The sequence below is a fragment of the Pituophis catenifer genome, unplaced genomic scaffold (assembly GCF_029215685.1).
Source record: "Pituophis catenifer annectens isolate HBS135680 unplaced genomic scaffold, rPitCat1.0.hap2 SCAF_8, whole genome shotgun sequence".
In the NCBI taxonomy this organism is placed as follows: domain Eukaryota; kingdom Metazoa; phylum Chordata; class Lepidosauria; order Squamata; family Colubridae; genus Pituophis; species Pituophis catenifer.
The window spans coordinates 32536601-32556633 of record NW_027256888.1 but is presented as its reverse complement, the minus strand read 5'-3'; the positions used below and the strand labels follow the sequence as shown (position 1 = coordinate 32556633).

The following is a 20033-nucleotide window of genomic DNA, read 5'->3' as shown; positions in this document are numbered from 1 at the left end:
CTATCAGTTGACAAAAATCAAATTTGCAAGAATAGTTCAACAAACACAATAGGAGAAAGTGGCAGTTCAGCTCCATAGTGTGTCAAATGATTTTTCATACTGTTTCCTTTGGTACAGTTTTAAACACAAGTGGAAATCAGGATAGCCTTTTAGAGCAAAAGCTATTATGCACTCCTTTTTTTATCATGCCAACCATGCAATAGAATGCTACTTCAATGCTCTATAATTAGGTATTAAAACTCCATATAACTAGAAGCACTCTTGGCCAAAAGGAACCACTGTAGATAATTTCAGGTGATTTGAATTAATTTTTCCAGCCAAAACAAAAAATATTTAAAATTGATAGATCAATTTTAATTTATTCCATTGATCATTTGAAAGTGATAGAGATTAATACGTAGCTTTTCAATGTTTCATACTTTCTCTTCTTGAAAGAACTTTTGATGTATTAAAAATTAGATAAACATATTTAAAAACTGAAAATAAAAACTTTTATCAGTCTTTCCCAATCTGGTACTTTTCCAACTCCCAGAATTGTTGTCCATGCTGCTGGAATTCTGGAAATTTAAATGCCAAAATGTAAAGAAAATGCCTGAAAGACTGGGACACTTAAACAAACAAACAAACATAACTCAGTATAAATAAATGTTTTACTAAGATCTTCCATATATAATCCACAAGCAAAGTTTTCAATGCAAGCTGTATTGGAGAAAAATAAAAACAGAGCTCTGTTCTTGCTCAGTCCCCATTCATGTTACAGGTTTTATGAAGTGGTGGGACCTCCAAGGTGCTTGATCACTTGATATTTTCACTTAGCAATTAATAAGAATTACTTAAATAAAACTAGCACTATTTGTCTAACTTGCAAAAAAAAAAAAAAAAAAAAAACCAAAACCCTCACAATCCTGGTCCAAATATTCTGATCAGTCTTCTCCCACAGCAATTTTACAACATCTGTGGTGTAAGAATTACCACAAGCTCTACTGTGATCATGCAGGCTAGGACTGAAATTATTTTTCAACTTGTGGTGTTGTTGTTATAGTAATTCCCCTCATCTATTCTTTTTTTTTTTTATTGCAAAAGTTTTACAATTACATTTTCACCCCTTTTTTCACCCCCCCACCTCCCTCCCCAAACTTCCCATCCTCCCTAACCCTCCCTAACCTTCCCCCCCCAGACTTCCCTATTAAGTATTCATAATTAATAACACTGATATATAAGCTTGAACCCATCCCTCCCCCTGTATAAGTTTTCCTCTTTATCTCTTTACTTTAAAATATTTCTAATACATTATTTTCAAATAAAAGCTATTTGATACTTTCTAGTTTGGTATTTGTTCTGGACATATTCTATCCAGCTTTTCCATTCCCATTCATAAGTCTCTTGTGAACAGTCTTTTAAATATGCTGAAATCTTCGACATCTCTGCAAAACTAGCCATCTTCAATATCCATTCCTCGATAGTGGGCAAAGCTTCGTTCTTCCAATATTTACCTATCAACAATCTTGCTGCTGTTATCATATACAATATCAGTTTTATTTCACCCCGTGTAAAACCCTTAACTATACCCAGTAAAAACAACTGTGGAGAAAATTGAATTTTTTTCCTCAAAACATTCTGCATGACCCACCAAATTTTTATCCAAAAAGCCTTAACCTTCCTGCAGGTCCACCAAACATGATAATACGTAGCATCTAAACATTCACATCTCCAACATTTTGGCTGAACATTAGGGTACATGCATGACAACTTTTTAGGATCTAAATGCCATCTATAAAACATTTTATAAAAATTTTCTCTCAGGTTTTGCGACTGTGTAAATTTAACATTCTGAACCCAAATTTTTTCCCAAGTTTCCAGCATCACTGGTTCTTCAAAATTCTGTGCCCACTTAATCATACAATCTTTAACTAATTCCATTTCTGAATCTCTTTCTAACAAAACATTATAAAGCCTTTTAATATACATTGGACCTTTCTCTCTTATATGTCTAACCAATTCTTCCTCATGCATCATAATGCCAGTTTTTTGGTCCTCTTTCCATCTCAGTTGTAATTGATTATATTGTAGCCAAGTTAAATTAAACCCTTCATCCAACAGTGTCTGTAATGTCTTCAGCTGCCATCTGCCCGCATCTGTAAAAAGAACCTCTTTATATAAAAACCCCCCGAGTGACATTATATTTGTATTCCACAAAGTATGACCAAGATCCAGCCATAGCGGTATTTTATAATCCCATTTGAGTCGGTGCTTCTTCCAAACTCTCATCAAAGAGTCTCTAAGTATATGACTTTTAAATACTTTATCTACTTTGTCGTCATAAAATAGATAAGCATGCCATCCAAATTCAAGATCAAAGCTTTCTGCATTCAATATTCCAGTCTTTTTACTTCCAAACCAATCACTTGTTAAAGTTAAAGCTGCTGCATCATAATATAACTGTAGGTTTGGGAGTTTAAGGCCTCCTCTTTCTGGAACATCTTGCATAATTTTCAATTTCACTCTCGGCTTCTTCTCGTTCCAGACAAACTTATTCACACCAGACTGCCAAACTTTCAGTTGTTTATCACTTTTAAGCACCGGAATCATTTGAAACAAAAACAGAAATCTTGGCAAAATGTTCATCTTAACTGCTGCTATTCTTCCAAGTAGAGACAGTTGCAGCTTTTTCCAAGTCTCCATGTCTTTCTGAACCTCTCGCCACAACACCTCATAATTATTTTGAAACAATTTCATGTTTGATTCTGCAACCTGAACTCCAAGATATTTTACCTTAGGTACAATTTCAAAACCTGCCCTCCTTTCAAGCTCATGTTTGCGATCTTGTGTCATATTTTTAACTATCATTTTAGTCTTTTTTGAATTCAGTCTAAAACCCGAAACTCTACCATAGTCTTGTATAATGTCCTTCATCAAGATTGTTGATTCCATAGGTTGTGATAGGGTAACAATCAGATCATCTGCAAATGCCTTTATTCTATAATCCTCTTGCCTTATCATTATGCCTTTCAAAATTTTAGAGTCCCGTATTGTATTTAACAAGACTTCCAATGTTAAAATAAATAAAAGTGGGGACAACGGACATCCCTGTCTTGTTCCTTTTTCAATTTTAAACTCTGTCGTCAAACTTCCATTAATAATAATCTGTGCCTTTTGCTCTTGATAAATTGCTGAAATCGCCTGTATAAATCGGTCCCCAAAGTCCATCTTTTTTAAAGTCTTTAGTAGAAAATTCCAATCCACTCTATCAAAGGCCTTCTCTGCATCCAAAAAAACCAGCACTGCAGGAATCTGTTTATTCTTATCAAGATATTCCAATAAATCTATTACTTGCCTTACATTATCCTTCATATTCTTTTTTTTTTTATTTGATTTATATGCCACCCTTCTCCGGAGACTCAGGGTGGCTTACAATGCGTTAAGCAATAAGCAATAGCCTTCATACTTTTGTATATTTATACAAAGTCAGCTTATTGCCCCCACAAACTGGGTCCTCATTTCACCTACCTTAGAAAGGATGGAAGGCTGAGTCAATCTTGAGCCTGGTGAGATTCAAACTTACAGTAATTGCAGACAGCTGGTGTTAATCACAATGCTTTTAGTCTGCTGAGCCACCAGGCCCGTTTAACTGTCATTTTCATATGACAGTTAAAAGTTACTATGCAAATGGTTTAGGACTGGTATAGTTTTCTTCTGTTTAAAAAAAGTCTGCCATCAATCTACTCCCAACATACTTCAATAAGACTTATAATTAGGGTATGGTTGGTGCTCTGACAGTATGCCATATCATTAAGAAAGAAGAGCAGGATAAGAGCCAGACAGAATTGGCTTCAAGGAGCAGTACTTGGTGGAAGCATTTCACCCAGCCATTTCATAACTCAGCATCTGTAGATTTGCTGTCTTGACTGCTGAATGCAGCTTTACTGGTTTTACATAAGAAAATAAAGGACGAAGCAGAATCAAGTATATAGAGAAGTACATGGAAACTATCTGGGCCAATAATCAGAGCTCATCAGTTCTGGTTATGTTTGGATCAAAGTTTTGATTAAGATACTTGTGTGTATTTACTTGTAAGTAGTCAATCACCAGATATTCTCCATGCTGCCCAATAATGTGTATCCAATTTGTATTCTGTATTCAATTTCCTAAAAACTGTGGCCATTTGTTTGGATCTATTCTGTTTATTGTACCTTGGATGTCAAGAAGGACAATATTTCAAACCTCGGGATGGACTGGATTAAGACTCTGTCTATTCAGTTTGATTGTATCTGTTGTGGCCTGCCGGCTGCCAATCGCTCCAGCGAATCAGATGAGGAGGAGGCATGGGAGTCAGGGTCAGCATCAAGGAAATCTGAGAGCTCCAAAGGGGAACAGAGAATGGAAGTGGCAGAGAGAAAGACAGAGATGGAGCCTGGGCTGTCCATTAACCTTCCGATGAAGAGTCAACAGCCTGGTCTGGAGGTGATTGATGAAGAAAAGCTGGGTCCAGTGCCTGACATGCAGATATGCAGAAGGCAGAGGAGAGGAGAACAGTGGAAATCCGTGGGCCAATCCTTGGGAAGGAAGAGGCACCACTGCTAGCGAAGGCCCACCCTAGCTCTGGGGATAAAAGACAGGGGGCAGAGAGGAATAGATGTGGCAGAAACTATTCATCTCCTGCCTGGCCAGACTTGTTAGCCTGTGGTTTTGCTGGGGCTGCTGGTGCTCCTAATAAAGGTGTTAGGGTGTGTGTAAAAAGTATTTGTTGCTTGTGCAACAAGCAGAGCAGAAACACACAGGGAAGGAGATAAACGTGCAGCTCGTGTGAGAAAAATACTTTATATACAAGATAATAAGCAGTCTCGGTGTAGGTAAAACAGTCCAAGGTCATAAACAGACTTTAGTAACTCTCGGTATACAGTACCATATAACAATTCAGTCTAACAAAAATCAGCAGAAAGACGCAGGAAGCAACAGGAACAGGAACAATCAGGAACAAAGAACGCTTCTCTGCGCTGCTTATTTATGCACTGTAGCCTAATTACAGGGTTCAGCAAACCCTGATTACGTGGCTCAGTTGTTTCTTAAAGAAACAGATATATTGCCTGACCAACAAGTTAGGAGTAAGCTACAAGCTGAACCTAACATTCTCCCCATTGGGCAGGACAATATACACAATAGATACAGAAACAAAAATACACATCCAAATCATACATTGTACAGTGGTATCAGTTACATTTCAGATTCTTAATCCAAATCTTTCAAAACAATTGGTGTGTTTAATGGCACCTTGCGCTTTGGTAAAATTATCAGCAATATTGTCCTCTGATGCGCAATATTCCAATGTAATCATGTTATCCTTAACACATTGCCGAACATTCAGATAACGTATATCAGTGTATTTAGTCCTTGTCTTTACAGCAAGATTCGTTGCCATTGTAATGGCTGCCTGGTTATCTCCATAAACCGTAATAGGATAGTCCATTTTGAATCCAATATCTTCCATCAACTGTTTATAATAAATCAGTTCAGTACATGTAAGTGATAGACAAGAAAACTCCGCTTCCATGGTAGACAAACTGATGTGTTTCTGGCGAATTGATCTCCATCCAATCAGGCAGTTATCCAACATGATTGCTATTCCAGACGTAGATTTTCTGGCAAAACTGGCATCAGCATATGCCTTTAACACCATATTGGCATTTGGTTCTAAATACATAGCAAAATGTAACGTTCTTTTAAGATATCTAAGAATACGTTTTGCAGCTTGCCAATGCCTATCAGTAGGCTCTGAACTATATTGTGCTAGTTGATTAACACTAAAAGCTATATCAGGCCGTGTCCAGTTGCTCAAATACGACAAACTGCCTATTAATGATTGATACAGTTCTTTACTGAACTGTGGACTCTGCAAACTATCCTGTTGGAATTCTTGTGTCATAGGAGTGTTGGCAGGTTTACATAATTCCATCCCATATTTTTTCAACAATTTGCAGATTTTATTAGATTGTGAAATTTTAAATCCTCTAGATGTTTTCAGGATATCCAGCCCTAGATAATGCCGTATATGTCCTAGATTTCTAAGTTTAAATTTTGTTTGCAACTGACCGATAATCTCTCTGGCCTCAGCGTCAGTTCTGGTAATTATGGCAATGTCGTCTGTAAAGAGTAACAAGAATGAAACACATCCATCCTGTTCTTTTTTAAACAGACATTTATCTGCTACGCCCTCATAGAACCCAATGTTATGTAATTCCTGCACTATACATTGGTTCCACTCGTAACCTGATTGCCTTAAACCATATAGGCTTTTTTGTAGCCTCCAACACTCAATGCTATCCTGTGTATCATAACCAGGAGGTTTCTTCATATATATTGTATGCCTCAACGGAGCGTTCAAGTAAGCTGTCTCGACATCTATATGAGTAATAGAGCATTTATTTCTAGCTGCCCAAACCAGCATCGTTCTCAAAGTGCTCGCTCGTAAACTTGGAGCAAAAACCTCATCATAGTCTCTATCTGTCTGTGAGAACCCTTGTGCAACAAGCCGAGCTTTATGGGTTACTACCCCATCTACACTTTTCTTTACCTTGTAGACCCACCTACAGCCTATAAGTTTCTCATTTGGTGGTATTCTTACAACTTCATAGACACCAAGCCTCTTCAATGAATCAATTTCTCTATCCATTGCCTCTTGCCAGGCTTTTTGCTCCTTTTCTGGATATAATTTTATATCATGATAACTGGATGGTTCGATATCTACTTGGCAAACCACTGTGGCTTTATAGCGATCTGGTGGATGCCGGTCCCTGGAAGATCATCTAGGCATAACAGGACTAACATCAGGTATATTGGGTTCATCCTCCCCTAACCCTGATTCCTGTTCCTGTTCTTCAACCTTAATAGATGGTTTATCATCCATCTCAGATGAACTATCATCAGGAATATGGTCTACCTTAACATCCACATCTGTAAAACCATAGTCTGCTTTTTCTAACCTGTCCCAGCCTTCATGTTCTAGGAATTTAGCACTAGCGCTACACAAAACTTTTGTTGTTCCTTTTTCCCAGAACCTATAGGACCTATGGTTAGCCTCATAGTCAACAAAAATCATTTTCTTTGCTCTCTGTTGGTCCTTCCTTCTCTGACTAACCGGTATATGCACCCAGGCTGGTACACCAAAAGTATGTATATAACTTAAATCAGGCTTCCTCCCATGCCATAAAGTAAAAGGTATCTTTCCTGTAGAGGAGTGCACCACATTATTTAAAATATGATTGGCACATAGTATTGCTTCTCCCCACAATTTATCAGGTAAACAAGCATCAGCCAGCATAGTCCTAGTCATAGCTTGTAGGGTCTGGCCTCTTCGTTCTATATATGCATTATGTTCCAGCCAAAAAGGGGCAGAACGTTTATGCTGTATCTCAGCATCCTTCAAAAACTTAGCCAACTGATGGTTAGTAAACTCAGTTCCATTGTCAGTAACAATGCATTTCACCTTAAACCTCTGCTTCCTTTCTACAAAACGAAGCCAGTTTGTGATACATTGGAACGTATCACTTTTGGACTTCATAAGGTAGCAAAAACCATATCTGGTAAAGTGATCAACTATACTCAAAATATAGCATGCTCCCCCTAAACTGGGTTTCTTTGGCCCTATTAAGTCTAAAAAGACTACCTCCAAAGGTTTAGTTGTTTTAAACCCATTGCAGCGGTTTGCAGGTGTAACTTTACTTTTATGCTGGTTACAAGTATTACAGTTCAGGTATTTGCTGCAAGCCCTTAACTTAATGCCTTTAGACTGCTTAACAGTCGAATGCAACAACCTGAAATTCAGATGACCAAGCCTTCTATGTAGTAAATGTACGCATTCATCATGCGGCTTTACATTTCCAAATTTAGCTTTTGACTGAACTAACAGTAATTACTTATCCCTAATGACAAATAAGTCGTTTTCTAATTCTGCAGTAACTACAGTGCCTTCACATTCCAGCAAACATTTGTTGTTTTTAAAAGTTACTGTAAACCCAGAATGTAGTAATGACTTTACAGATAAAAGGTTATATTTCAAACTAGGGATATAAAGCATGGGTAAAGGGTGCTTACTAATAGAACATTGAACAAGTCCCTCCCCAGCTACAGTCACATTCCAGCCATTAGCTAATTTGACCTTTTTAGTACTTTTCTTCATGTTTAGAAACAGTTTTCTGTTTTTTGTTATGGATTGAGAGGCACTGCTATCAATCACCCACCAATCATCTCTTATATTAATAGATGAACTGGTTGCTAAATTACACCCTTTCCTGGGTTTAGCAGAGTTTCTAGCAGACTCTTTCTTATTTTTACAATATTTTGCAATGTGCCCCTTAGCTCCACATGCATAACAGCGTTTAACAATATTGACATTCTCATATACAGCTTCCACCTTTGGTTGCTGTTGCATTCTTAACTGGTCTCGTTTTTGCCTACGTTTGGCCTCATCCAGTAACCTACCAGTTATACTGGCCAATGTTAGTTCATCTCTAGACAATACTTCTAATGATGAAACAAAAGAGTCATAACTGTCATCCAACGATGAAAGAATAATATAAACTTGCTGCAGTTCAGTAAACACAAGGTCTTTCTCATGTAGCTCCTGGAAAAGCCCTGTCATGGAGTCCAGGTGAGCCATCATGTCTCCTCCTTTCTGAAGATGTAAGTGAAATAATTTCCGTGTCAGGTAGATATGGACACCCACAGAGTCACGAACGTAGAGCTTCTTTAGCTTTGTCCAACACCTTGCAGCAGACTCTTCGCCCCGGAAATAGACAAGTTGCTGGTCTCCCAGTGTCAGGCCAATGATGCATAAAGCACGCTCGTTGTCCCTGTGAAACTTCGCTATCTTTTTGGCATCTTCTTCGTCAGCAGCATTCAATGCAGTTATGTCCGGTGGATTATTAACCATGTCCCACAGTCCTTCTTTTCGCAAAAGTAGACAGCATTTTGTGGACCAGGTAACATAGTTTGTACCATCCAACCGGGTTATGGTAGAATAACTTGTACCTTGCTCAAAAGGCATCATCTTGACTACTACACCCACTGCCTGCACTTCTCACTTCCGCAAAAACAAATTAAAGAGCCCTGGAACATTCTGGGCCCATAACCAATGTTAGGGTGTGTGTAAAAAGTATTTGTTGCTTGTGCAACGAGCAGAGCAGAAGGAGGGAAGGAGATAAACGTGCAGCTCGTGTGAGAAAAATACTTTATATACAAGATAATAAGCAGTCTCGGTGTAGGTAAAACAGTCCAAGGTCATAAACAGTAATATCAGTCCAGTAAGTATCTTCCCTTACCAAAACAAACAGACTTTAGTAACTCTCGGTTTACAGTACCATATAACAATTCAGTCTAACACCAATCAGCAGAAAGACGCAGGAAGCAACAGGAACAGGAACAATCAGGAACAAAGAACGCTTCTCTGCGCTGCTTATTTATGCACTGTAGCCTAATTACAGGGTTCAGCAAACCCTGATTACGTGCCTCAGTTGTTTCTTAAAGAAACAGATATATTGCCTGACCAACAAGTTAGGAGTAAGCTACAAGCTGAACCTAACAAAAGGAATCTTTGAATTAACTTCAGAGGGTTTGTCCTGTTTGGGGAACTGGGTCAGAACAGTATCTCTACAAATTTCAATCTAAGATGGTTAACAACTTTTCTGAAAAATCTGGACTAAAAAATGTAGAGATGCTGGTTTTAATTTGTTACTTCATTACTTCAAGAAGATTTCTGGGAAATACTGTCCTGAAATCAAGCAACAGCAGTCCAACAGCATCTGACTCAAATCTATTTGAACATCTTCAACATCTAGATTACTAGGAAAATATCATAGGGTTCTCTGAATTTTCTACATTTATCTGTCCATAAATTTACTTTTATTTCTAAAGACAGGTAAATGCAGAAAATTCAGTGGAACCAGTGGTCCCTACATTACTTTTCTAGTAATCTACATATTGGATAATTTGGAACATATTTGAGTCAGATCACACCTTGAAGTACAAATCAAATCAACTGGACATCAAAATAATAGCTTCTTAGACTTCCTGAGCAATTGTTAAACAGATAATAAACATACTTGATTAATGTGTGTCTTTTGTTTATCAATCCAAAGTAGAACTTTGTATATTTCAACCCAGTGAAAGATAGGCTTAGGCTGCTACCAGTATTTCCTATATTCTGCCATTAATATATGTGAACAAAAGTTTCACAATTCCCTTGTATTAGATAGCCAAGCACTGTCTGCAGTGAAAATAAGAAAGACAGTGTCTTTTCTTATTCATTATAAAAACTGTAACATTATCAGCTTTATACCATTTCTCACCTTCCATTGATTCAGATTCTTCTATGTAAGAAAGTAAGTACAAAGATATTAAATGAGAGTAATAATAATCAAACTTAGTGTACCTACTTAGGATGTCGGATATCTGGCAGTGATCGTTCCAAGGCTATATTGTTGCTTACAAAAATATTGAAACCATTTTCCCGATAAGCAGAATCATCACTGTCTTCCTCTGTGACAGGATATGGCTTTCCTTGTTCACCTTTCCCTGAAATAGTATTAAATCAAAATGTGATCAGGGATGAATAAGATCTCAGAAACAGTTAGCAGTTTTTCTGTAAATTAAAATGTGGCAAGTCTGTGCCGAGTCAAACATGAACTTGACAATTCTCAAGCTGTCATTCTTAAGGTGAACCCCCCCCCCATAAGCAGGAAAGTAAGGAATGAAAAGCAGGAATTTTGGCCTACCATATTAAGACATATTTTTACACAGAAGTATTGTCACGATTTGTCTGTGTTTTTATTATTGTTATTTTTCATAGATACAACTGTTCAATCAAAGCTGAAGCATTTTGTGACATTAAAAAAATCTTGTAAAACTGTGTGTGTATGGATTTATGCACACATTACATACGCACACACACACACACACATATTAATGGATAGAAAAAGCAACAGAATTTTGGTGTAATCTCTGTTTTATTACAGTTCTTGAAATATACCAGGGATGTCAAACTCACATCGTCATGGCAGTGTCATGTGAGTATAGGGACTCTCCCCCCTTCATTAAACCAGGAATGGGCATGTGATGCATCCGGCCCACGGGCCAGGAGTTTGACAGCCCTGAAATATACTGTACAGTATTCTAAAGCCATAAGGTTAAGTTCATTGAAAGAAGTTTTGCTCTAGTAGTTATCAATGTTAAATCCTTACTGGAAACGTGGAACTCTTATTTTTGTATTTAATGTATAGAATTAGAAAAGAGTCAGAATGGACCAACCATTTATATGAATACAAGGTAGGTATGGCTACTTTAAGAAATGTGGAACTGGCCACAAATGTGATCAGAAAAGTTTTCCTTCCAAAGTGTTAAGAAAAATACAGAAGATGATCAATTAATATGATTAAAACTACTTTCCTATAACTAATCACTTGTTTTATCAATCGATTCAAGCAGTTTACTACAGTCTTAGACCAGAGACCTGTTTTATCAAGGAAAAGAATGGATAATACATGTACTATAGTAGTACATAGTAGCAAAATAGCACCTTATTTTAAAATTATAGCCATTGTGGGTTGCTCCCAGTTCGCACCGGTAGAACCGGTAGTAATGACTGGCTGGCCAAACCCCCAAACCGGTCCCCCGGTCGCCGCTCGCTCGCCCTGGCCGCCATGTTTGTCGCTGCCATGTTCTTTGCGCACATGCATCCCATTGCTTTGTAAGTCCATGTTGTGACTCCGATCCCCAAGCCCATCTTATCGGAGGGAGAAGACTCCGAAAGTGAAGGAGAGGAGTTGGCAAGGCCTCCCTCTCCAGGACCCTCCTCTCTGGCAATGCCTCAGGTGTCTTCCGAAGGAGAAGAAATAGGCCAGGAGCCAGGCACTTCCGAGCAGCCGCAGTTAGACAGTGATGGAGATAAGTCTTGGCTGGATCCTCGACAGCGTTGGAAAGACAAGCGCACGCAGCAGAGAAGGAGGCGTGCCAGAGATTAAGCTGAGTCACTGGACCACACCCCACAGGGGATAAAAGGGGGTGTGGTGGCCATTTAGGCTTTGTGACAGACAAAATGGAAAGCTAGCAAGTCATTCTGCATTTCTGGAACTTTGTTATATGCTCTGCTTGGACTGATTTTTTGGACTGGACTTGACTATTCTTTGGCTTTTGTGGACTTTGATGTTTTCGGTCAGAGGAGATAAACCTCCCTTTGTAAGTAAAGACTGTTGGCAAGCAGCCACTGGGTTGCTGCCAATTCTGTTATCAAAGGAAATTCTTGTCTGCTGGTTTATTTTAACTCTTGGTCGACTGCTGGTGTGCATGTGTGAGACGGGGACAGAACAGTCCAATGGGATGCGCGTGTGTGAAGAACATGGTGATGATGGCAGCAGCTTTTCATACCAGTACTTTTTGGTGGCCTGAGGAGAAAGCAGCTGGCTAGGGGCCACAGAAAACTTGGGTCAGCTTGCCTTCCTGACTCTGGACCAGCTGCCGTGGAAGGTAAGCAGCCGAACAAAGAGGCAGTGGTGGGGAGGAAGGCAGGCAAGCGGGCCTGGCCAGGAAGGCAGGCAAGCATGTCGGGGCCACCCGGCTAGCTAGCTCCCTTCCCCATGGCCCTGCCATGCTTGCCTGCCTTCCAGCCCAGCCAATGGGTGGGCGGGTAGCCCTTCGGGGAGACAGAGCACTGCACTGGAGCTGAGAGGGGTGGTGGCAGCAGCAGTGCTGTGGGAGGGCGGGCAGAGATCCCAGGGCTGCTGCACATGTGCACCGCATGTGAAGGGAGGCAGACACCCCCCTCTGAGGAAAAGAGGCAGCGGCGAAGCCCTGGCTGTAACCCGGGAAAGGACCATGGAGGGACACACACACACACAAATGCTGCTGCCGCTTCTTTTGCTGAAGAGCTGGAAGACTTATCCTTAGATTTCCGCCAAACTCATTGTTGGAGTGTCAGCGATCTAAGAAAATGTCTTGCAGCTCTTCACGAACGACTTTAAGAGTGGCAAGAAGCCGAAAGCAAAAGAAGAAGCAGCAGAGGCGACAGGGGCATGTGTGACCATCCATAGTCCTCTCCCGGGTGACAGCCAGGGCTTCACCGCCGCTTCTTTATCTCAGAGGGGCAGTGTCTGCCTCGAAGTCCTTGCGGAGGGACACACACACACATGCCCATCGCCTCCGCTGCTGCTTCTTTTGATCATGAAGAGCTGGAAGACGTTTCCTTAGATCTCCGCCAAACTCATTGTTGGAGCAAAATGTGGCAGCCATGAGCTGTGCTTTCCTCCAAGTCTCATTTGAAAAGCTCTGTGCAGGGAGAAGCACCTGTTTCCCTATGCTGCCCACAGCACTTAGAGGAAAGCACGCTCATGGCTGCTAAATTTCACTGTGCTGCGCCAAATGCTTTCCCATAAAGAACAGAAAAGGAGAGAAACAGCCGCTGACCTGGAGAACACATGGACTGGAGCTGCTCTGTGTGCTCTCCACTTGCTGTTTCTTCCCCTTTGCTAGTGCAGCACAGCGAAATGTAGCAGCCATGAGCTGCGCTTTTGTCCAAGTCAAATCCAGAAAGATCTGGCTGGGAGGGGTGCCTCTGTCCACCGGTTCAGGGCAGCGGGCTCAGCTACATCCCAGAAGAGCCAAAGAACTGCAGGGAGCCTCCTGTGTGTTGCACCCCCCTCCCAGCCTTCGCCTACACCTCCATGTCTCCAGCGTCTCCTGAAGCCACCACCGTTGGAACTGGGACAGGGATGGGGGCAGCCCAGTAAGCTGGGCGCCCGAAAACAGCGGTGAGACCCGGGTGAATGCTGGGAGGGGGGTGCAACATGCGGGAGGCTCCCTGCAGTTCCTCAGCTTGTCTGGGCTGCAGCTGAGTCCACTGCCCTGAGCTGGCAGAGGCCACGCAGGATGTGGCTGGGAGCATACTAACCTTGCCATCCCCAAGCGTCAAATTCTGGTCCTGGCCTGCCTGGCTTGACCCCGGCTGGCTCCACGCTCATGCAGGCTTGCATGAGCGTGGCTCTCCAGGAGCTCAGCAACAACAACACCAAAAAGTTCTCCGGTCGGCCGGTGAGAAGGAAGCTCCAGGAGCTCGGCAACAACAACGCCAAAAAGTTCTCCAGTCGGCCGGCGAGAAGGAAGGTCCTTCATGCTTTCCCTCCATTGCCCTTCTTGGCTGAAAAGCCATGGCTGGTGAGCTGTGGAAACAGGGTCACCCCCTTAACTGGGAGCCTGGGCGCATCCTCAGTGAAGCTGCCCCTGAGATCCAGAGGGAAGCCTTTCTCTTGCACGCTCATCTCGCATACAGGACCCGGCCAGCAAGAGTGGGGTGCTCTGGCTGCAACCACGAGGAAGGCCTGTCAGAGGTGAGAAGGGGCACTTTTTGGCCAGGAAGGGCAATGGAAGGAGAGCCAAGACAACGATCACCACCCCACCGCATCCTGACTTGAATATGGAGCTGGAGTGTCAAAAAAAAAAAATGACAAAAAGTCCCAAAAATTTTTGCCGTTTCGGTGGGCGTGGCTTGGTGGGGGGGGTCATGTGACTGAGTGCGTGAGTGATGTCAAGTTGGCCACACCCACTCAGTCATGCCCCCCCACCTAGCCACACCCACAGAACCGGTAGTAAAAATTTTTAGAACCCACCACTGATTGTAAGCCACTCAGAGTCACCTAACAAGGAGATGGACAGCATATACATTTAATAATTTAAAAAATTAATTGACATCAACTTTTTAATAAGCCATTTGAAGAAGCAGTAAAAGATAATGCATCCAGCCAAAGTCTATGCCATAGCAATGATGATAAAAAAAACATTGGATTTGAACATAACATAGGCATACTTTATTTCAGCTTTGAATAAGCTTTTATTTTGGATTTTTTTCTCCTTTTTTTCAATCATGTCCAAGATTGACTGGACCAGTTCCTGCATCTTTCTTGGCAATGATTTTTTAGAAATGGTTTGCTGTTGCCTCTTTACAAGAGTTGAGAGAAAGCAACTGGGCTAAGGTCATCCAACTAGTTTTGTGCTTAAAGTGGGACTAGAACTCATGGGCCCCCAGTTTCCAGCCTCATGTCTTAACCATTACATTAGACTTGCTCTCTTATTTTGGATACTTGCATGTTAATTTTGCTTGCTTGCTTTCTCTTTTCTTATGAATGTAAATTATTTAATAATTAAAGACAATGGATCCTGATTCACACTCTTTTCTTAGATATGTCTTTCTGGCTCAATTTATCCTAAAATATTTCATTGCTTAATTGTATTAACTGCAATGTTTACTTTAGTTAAAGATAATAATTGTTTTGAAAGATGAGACTGGCAGGATTGGCGCTGGAGATCATAAAAGGAAAATGGAAGAAAACAATGGAGTGTAACATAGCAGATGTCTGAATTGTCTAAAGCGGCAAACATAGATTCTGGTACCATGGTACCATAGCCAAATTTATTAGCTAAACTTGATAACTAAATGATGATGATGATGATGATGATGATTTTTGTGGTTTCAAGTCATGTTAACCTGAAGGTTTCAAGTCATGTTAACTAATGAACTAGTCCCTATACTCTTGGCAATATTTTTTAGGAAGTGGTCTGCCTTTGCTGTCTTCATAAGAATAATAACCGGCCCCAGATCACCCAGATGGCTTCATGTTTAAGACAGGATCAGATCTCACGGATTCCTAATTTCTTTCCTGATTCTTAACCATTACATAAATTGGTTAAAATTGCTAATGTAATTATTATGAAAGCAATACAATGAAGTTAGTTCCAATTCAGCAAATGTGAAAGATAACCCAAATTCTCAAAGTTTAAAAGTTACATCCTGATGTTTACATATATATGCATATTAATCCTTATTGGTTAACACCACCGAATTCAGAAAGCCTTCCTTTTGAGTAAACATAAAGTACATAGAATTAACTTGTCAATAAATTAAAATCTGTGCTGATATCTAAGTATTATGTGAATAGTTGTTTTGATCTCATCTCTGAAGGAGTTTTAATGAGCTATACAATAGCTTACTGAAACATTGTTGGTAACACATAGGTTGAAATTTGGTGACTGTATTCATTATGATGCCCAGTGGCCTAGCTAGGGAATGTCATCTCCATGGACCATAGAAACAAGTTTTCATAATTGCTGACCCCCTTTATGTAAAGTATAAATGGTTTTCTAGACATTATAGCATAGGCTAGAGAAGGATTCTTTTTTGATATAAGTGGAATTAATTTTATTGCTAATTCTTTTTTTCTATTTTTATTTTATTAAAAAAAAGATGGAAACACAAATACAAAACTTCAAAAAAAAAAAAACTTGCCAAAAAATGTATTTCAAAAAAACCCAAAAAACCTAATAACAACCAAAGGAAAAAAACTAACAAAAATAAGACATCATTAAAAGATCCTAATACATACACTCTTATTATCCACTTACCTGGATACTGATTAATATATTACAACAATATTAGTTCCTGACCCCTTGAGAAAGAGAGAATTTTTTAAAAATACTAAATCTATTTGCAAATTATTAACCTGACATTTTTATACTACATTAATGACCAGTTAACAGGAAAAATAGTAATAAGAAAAGCTAGATTAAAGTTTGTTAACAAACTGTTATTGTAATCAACTCATAGAAAAGTCACCATGGCCATTTTATCTATCTCCAATTGTCCCAAAAGATAACATCAATTTATCCTGAATCAAATATCCACATTTGTTTCTTAATACCATTGTCGCCATCATCAGCCATTAAGTTGTGTCAGACCATCACCACTCTGTGGAGCAGCACTCTCCATGCTTCCTGTCTTGCATCACCTCCTTCAGATCCTGGTGTCATCCTTTATAATGCCCAGCCACTGGGCAGGCCCTTTTCCATTTTCTGCTGATCACTCCCAGCTTGGTTGACTTTTCGAATGAGTCAGTTCTTATGACATGAACAAAGTATGACAGCCTCTGTCTGGCGATCTTGACTTGAAGTGATGTTTTTTCAGTCTAGGACTTCTTTATTTGTTATATTTGCAGTCCATGGGATGCTTAATAGTCACCTCCAGCACCACAGTTCAAAGGCGTCCACCTTTCTCCTATTTGTCTTTTTCAGAATCCAAGTTTCACAGCCATACTCAGCAATTGGAAAAAATATTGCATTAATTAATCAGCATTTGGTTTTGACGCTGATGTCGTTACTCTTATAGATTATACTTCCTTCTCCAAGATATCCGATTCAATTTCTCATAGGTCAGTTTTATGGCTTGGCCTTTTTTTCATTTGTGTAAAGCTTTAATGTATATTCTTGCCATCTTTCTCTGATTGCTAGTTGGTCATGCAATTCCTGCCCATCACATCCTCTGGCCACAGCCTTTCTTGCCATAAAGGATTTCTGGCTTTCTTTACATAGATGAAACACTCTCTTGTATGATCTCTCATGGTCTTTCTCTAGTTTCTTACATTGCTCAGCCCAGTACTTTTCTTTATCTTTTCTTGCCTCTCTTTGGAGCTTTGCTTTTAATCTTCGTATTTCTTTCCTGTCCCCAATGGCTTTTGTTTTCCTTCTCTTTTCTGCAGCTTCTGTTGTAGTTTCTGATATCCCTTTGGCCAATTTCCTTTGTTTTTTTGTATGTAATATGTTCATGGCCTATTTCAGTGACAATTATTTTTATTTTCTCCCATAGCTCATAGGGTTATCTTTCTGTGATGTTGAACAGTTCAAATATGTTCTTAACTTCAACTGCATATGCTGGGTGAATCTTCTCAATGTCAAATTTCTGAATCATGGGTGGCCATTTGACCCTGCAGCATCTGAACTTTACCTTGGCAACTGACGCATGACCTATGTCAGGGAATGTTTTCACAGCAAGGATGGAACTTTTCCACTTTTTTTGCAAAATATGTAGTCAATTTGTTTTCAATGACACTATTTGGTGAAGACATTGCTTGAGTTATTCAAACCACATGTTCATTATGCTTAGCTGTTATTTGTGACATAGATGACTCAGATGTTCTCCTGCCTCATTTCATTCACCAAGGCCAAACTTGCCCATGATCCTGGTTTCCTCCATTTCTCTCACTTCAGCACTGAAATCTCTAATAATATAGTAATGTCTTTCTTTGGTATTTGTTTCAGAATTTCCTTAATTTCAGCATAGAATTCTTTGATATTCTATACTGCTGAGTCCATGCAGTGGGAGTGTAAATTTTCAGAATTGTCGTGAGGTTTTCCATTGATCTGTATTGCCATTACCTTATCACTGACTGTTCAAAAACTTTCTATAGTTCTGCCCACTTTTTAATGAAGTATGAAACCCATTTCTCTCTGGTTTGATTGCCAGACTCGTATATAATATGACTATCAGAGTTGAAGAAGCCACAGCCAATCCAATGAATTTCACTGAGGCCTAGTATATCAACGTTGAGCCTATTCTTAATACTATTTCTTATTAATTGCTCTCTGGTTAAATATAATAAGTCCAACCTCCAAAGTTATGTCTATCTTCACTCAAAAATCCAGTTAGAATTATTTTGCAATTAAATGTGATAAATCCATTCCCAAATCTTCTTCAATCTTCTTACAGAAAACCAATTTATCAATTGTCACTTCGTCAGATTTCTGCTATAAGAATGCAGGTTTGAACTTCTAACTCTGTAAAGGTCATATTTCTTTCCAATGAATCTACTGCTTTCAGATCACATTCCTTTGCTGAGTCTAATTTATCTATGGTTAAATGCATCTGAATATTTTCACAACCAGTGTCATTTCATCAAATTTTTAAAAATGCTTTCACATAAGTATTGCATATTATCAAACAGTATTTTTTTAAATATCAGCCACATTTGTTTGTCTGTAATCTGATACATTGTTGCTCTGTATAACTTGGCAATGATTAGTAAAATAACATAAGAATCCTCAGAATGAAAAACAGCTTAAAAAGACAGCGCAGATATTTCATGGATATTTTGACCCAAAATTAAAAGATTTTTTTTAAAAAAACCAAACATTTTACAAATTATTAAGATGTAAAAGCCCTGTAGTGAGAGTCTAATATAAATGTAAATCAAATGAAAACGCTTTCACTACCCCAGAAAATGTGATGTTTTCCTTACGAAATAGCAAAAGTTATTCAGAACAACTTTTCCAAATAAAAGGGAAAGAGAAAAAAAAGAACAGATAATGTCCACAATGGTGTTAAAATAAATCAGCATTCAACCAGCTGGTCAACTTTTAAAGATAAAAAACAAAATAAAACAAAAGCTTTGAAAAATGAAACCCAGGTCTGCTTAAGAAAACAAACTACTGAAAGGAAAGATGGATGCTCATGACTTTCCAACTGCTCCCAGAGGGAACTGGAATCTTCAACACTCTCCTTCCAGGTGGGTCCATGACTGTCCAAAAGTTATCTTAAATGCTCCCTTAGCATTTAAGTGCTCCTAAGTCTTCCATTCAACTTCAGGATCAGCACTGCCAAAGAACCAGCTTTGGCAGCAAAATTGGAAAATTATTGGCAGGAAAAAGAATAGTTCCTACCATTCTTGAGGAGGAGTTCATTTGATTGCTGTTTCTGATTGTCAGACCTTTGAGATTAGGAAGGTCAAGAAAGAGGGAAATGCAGGGAATGCTTTTAATTGTAATAAGGTAGAATAGCAAAATCTTGAAAACTGTTGGAAGTTTCTCTCAGTCCCATCTTATACTGTATAAGACAACATTAAATCAAAGTTATTTTGACCATCTTTCTCATTCCTTTCTTTTTCTCAGGACTGAATAATGTTTCTTGAAGCTACCCCAACTATCCTATGCAAACTCCATAAAATATTATACATGTCTTCCCATTCACTTTCTGTTGTGAAAATAATATGTGTGGCATACTCAGTGGAAAGTTTGCAGCGGTCTCTTAAACAGCCATCCATAAAAGGATAAATCAAAAGGTGGATAAATCAAAAATCAAAATCAAGTGCAGGAAATCAGAAGTCCAGGTAGTTCAAATTAATATATAGGTTTATTTGCTGCTAAAGTGCTTTATAAGAATCTGAATCTAA

At 39.3% G+C, this 20033-nt stretch overlaps 1 protein-coding gene across 1 annotated transcript in view; it reads right to left on the bottom strand.

Annotated features, from left to right (window-relative positions):
* The window catches only part of GALNTL6 (polypeptide N-acetylgalactosaminyltransferase like 6), a 971551-nt gene that overhangs the window by 493217 nt on the left and 458301 nt on the right, over window positions 1-20033 (bottom strand). The window contains exon 3 of the mRNA XM_070948436.1: window positions 10428-10566. Within this exon, the coding sequence (XP_070804537.1) occupies window positions 10428-10566 (139 nt within the window). The remainder of the gene's footprint in view (window positions 1-10427; window positions 10567-20033) is intronic.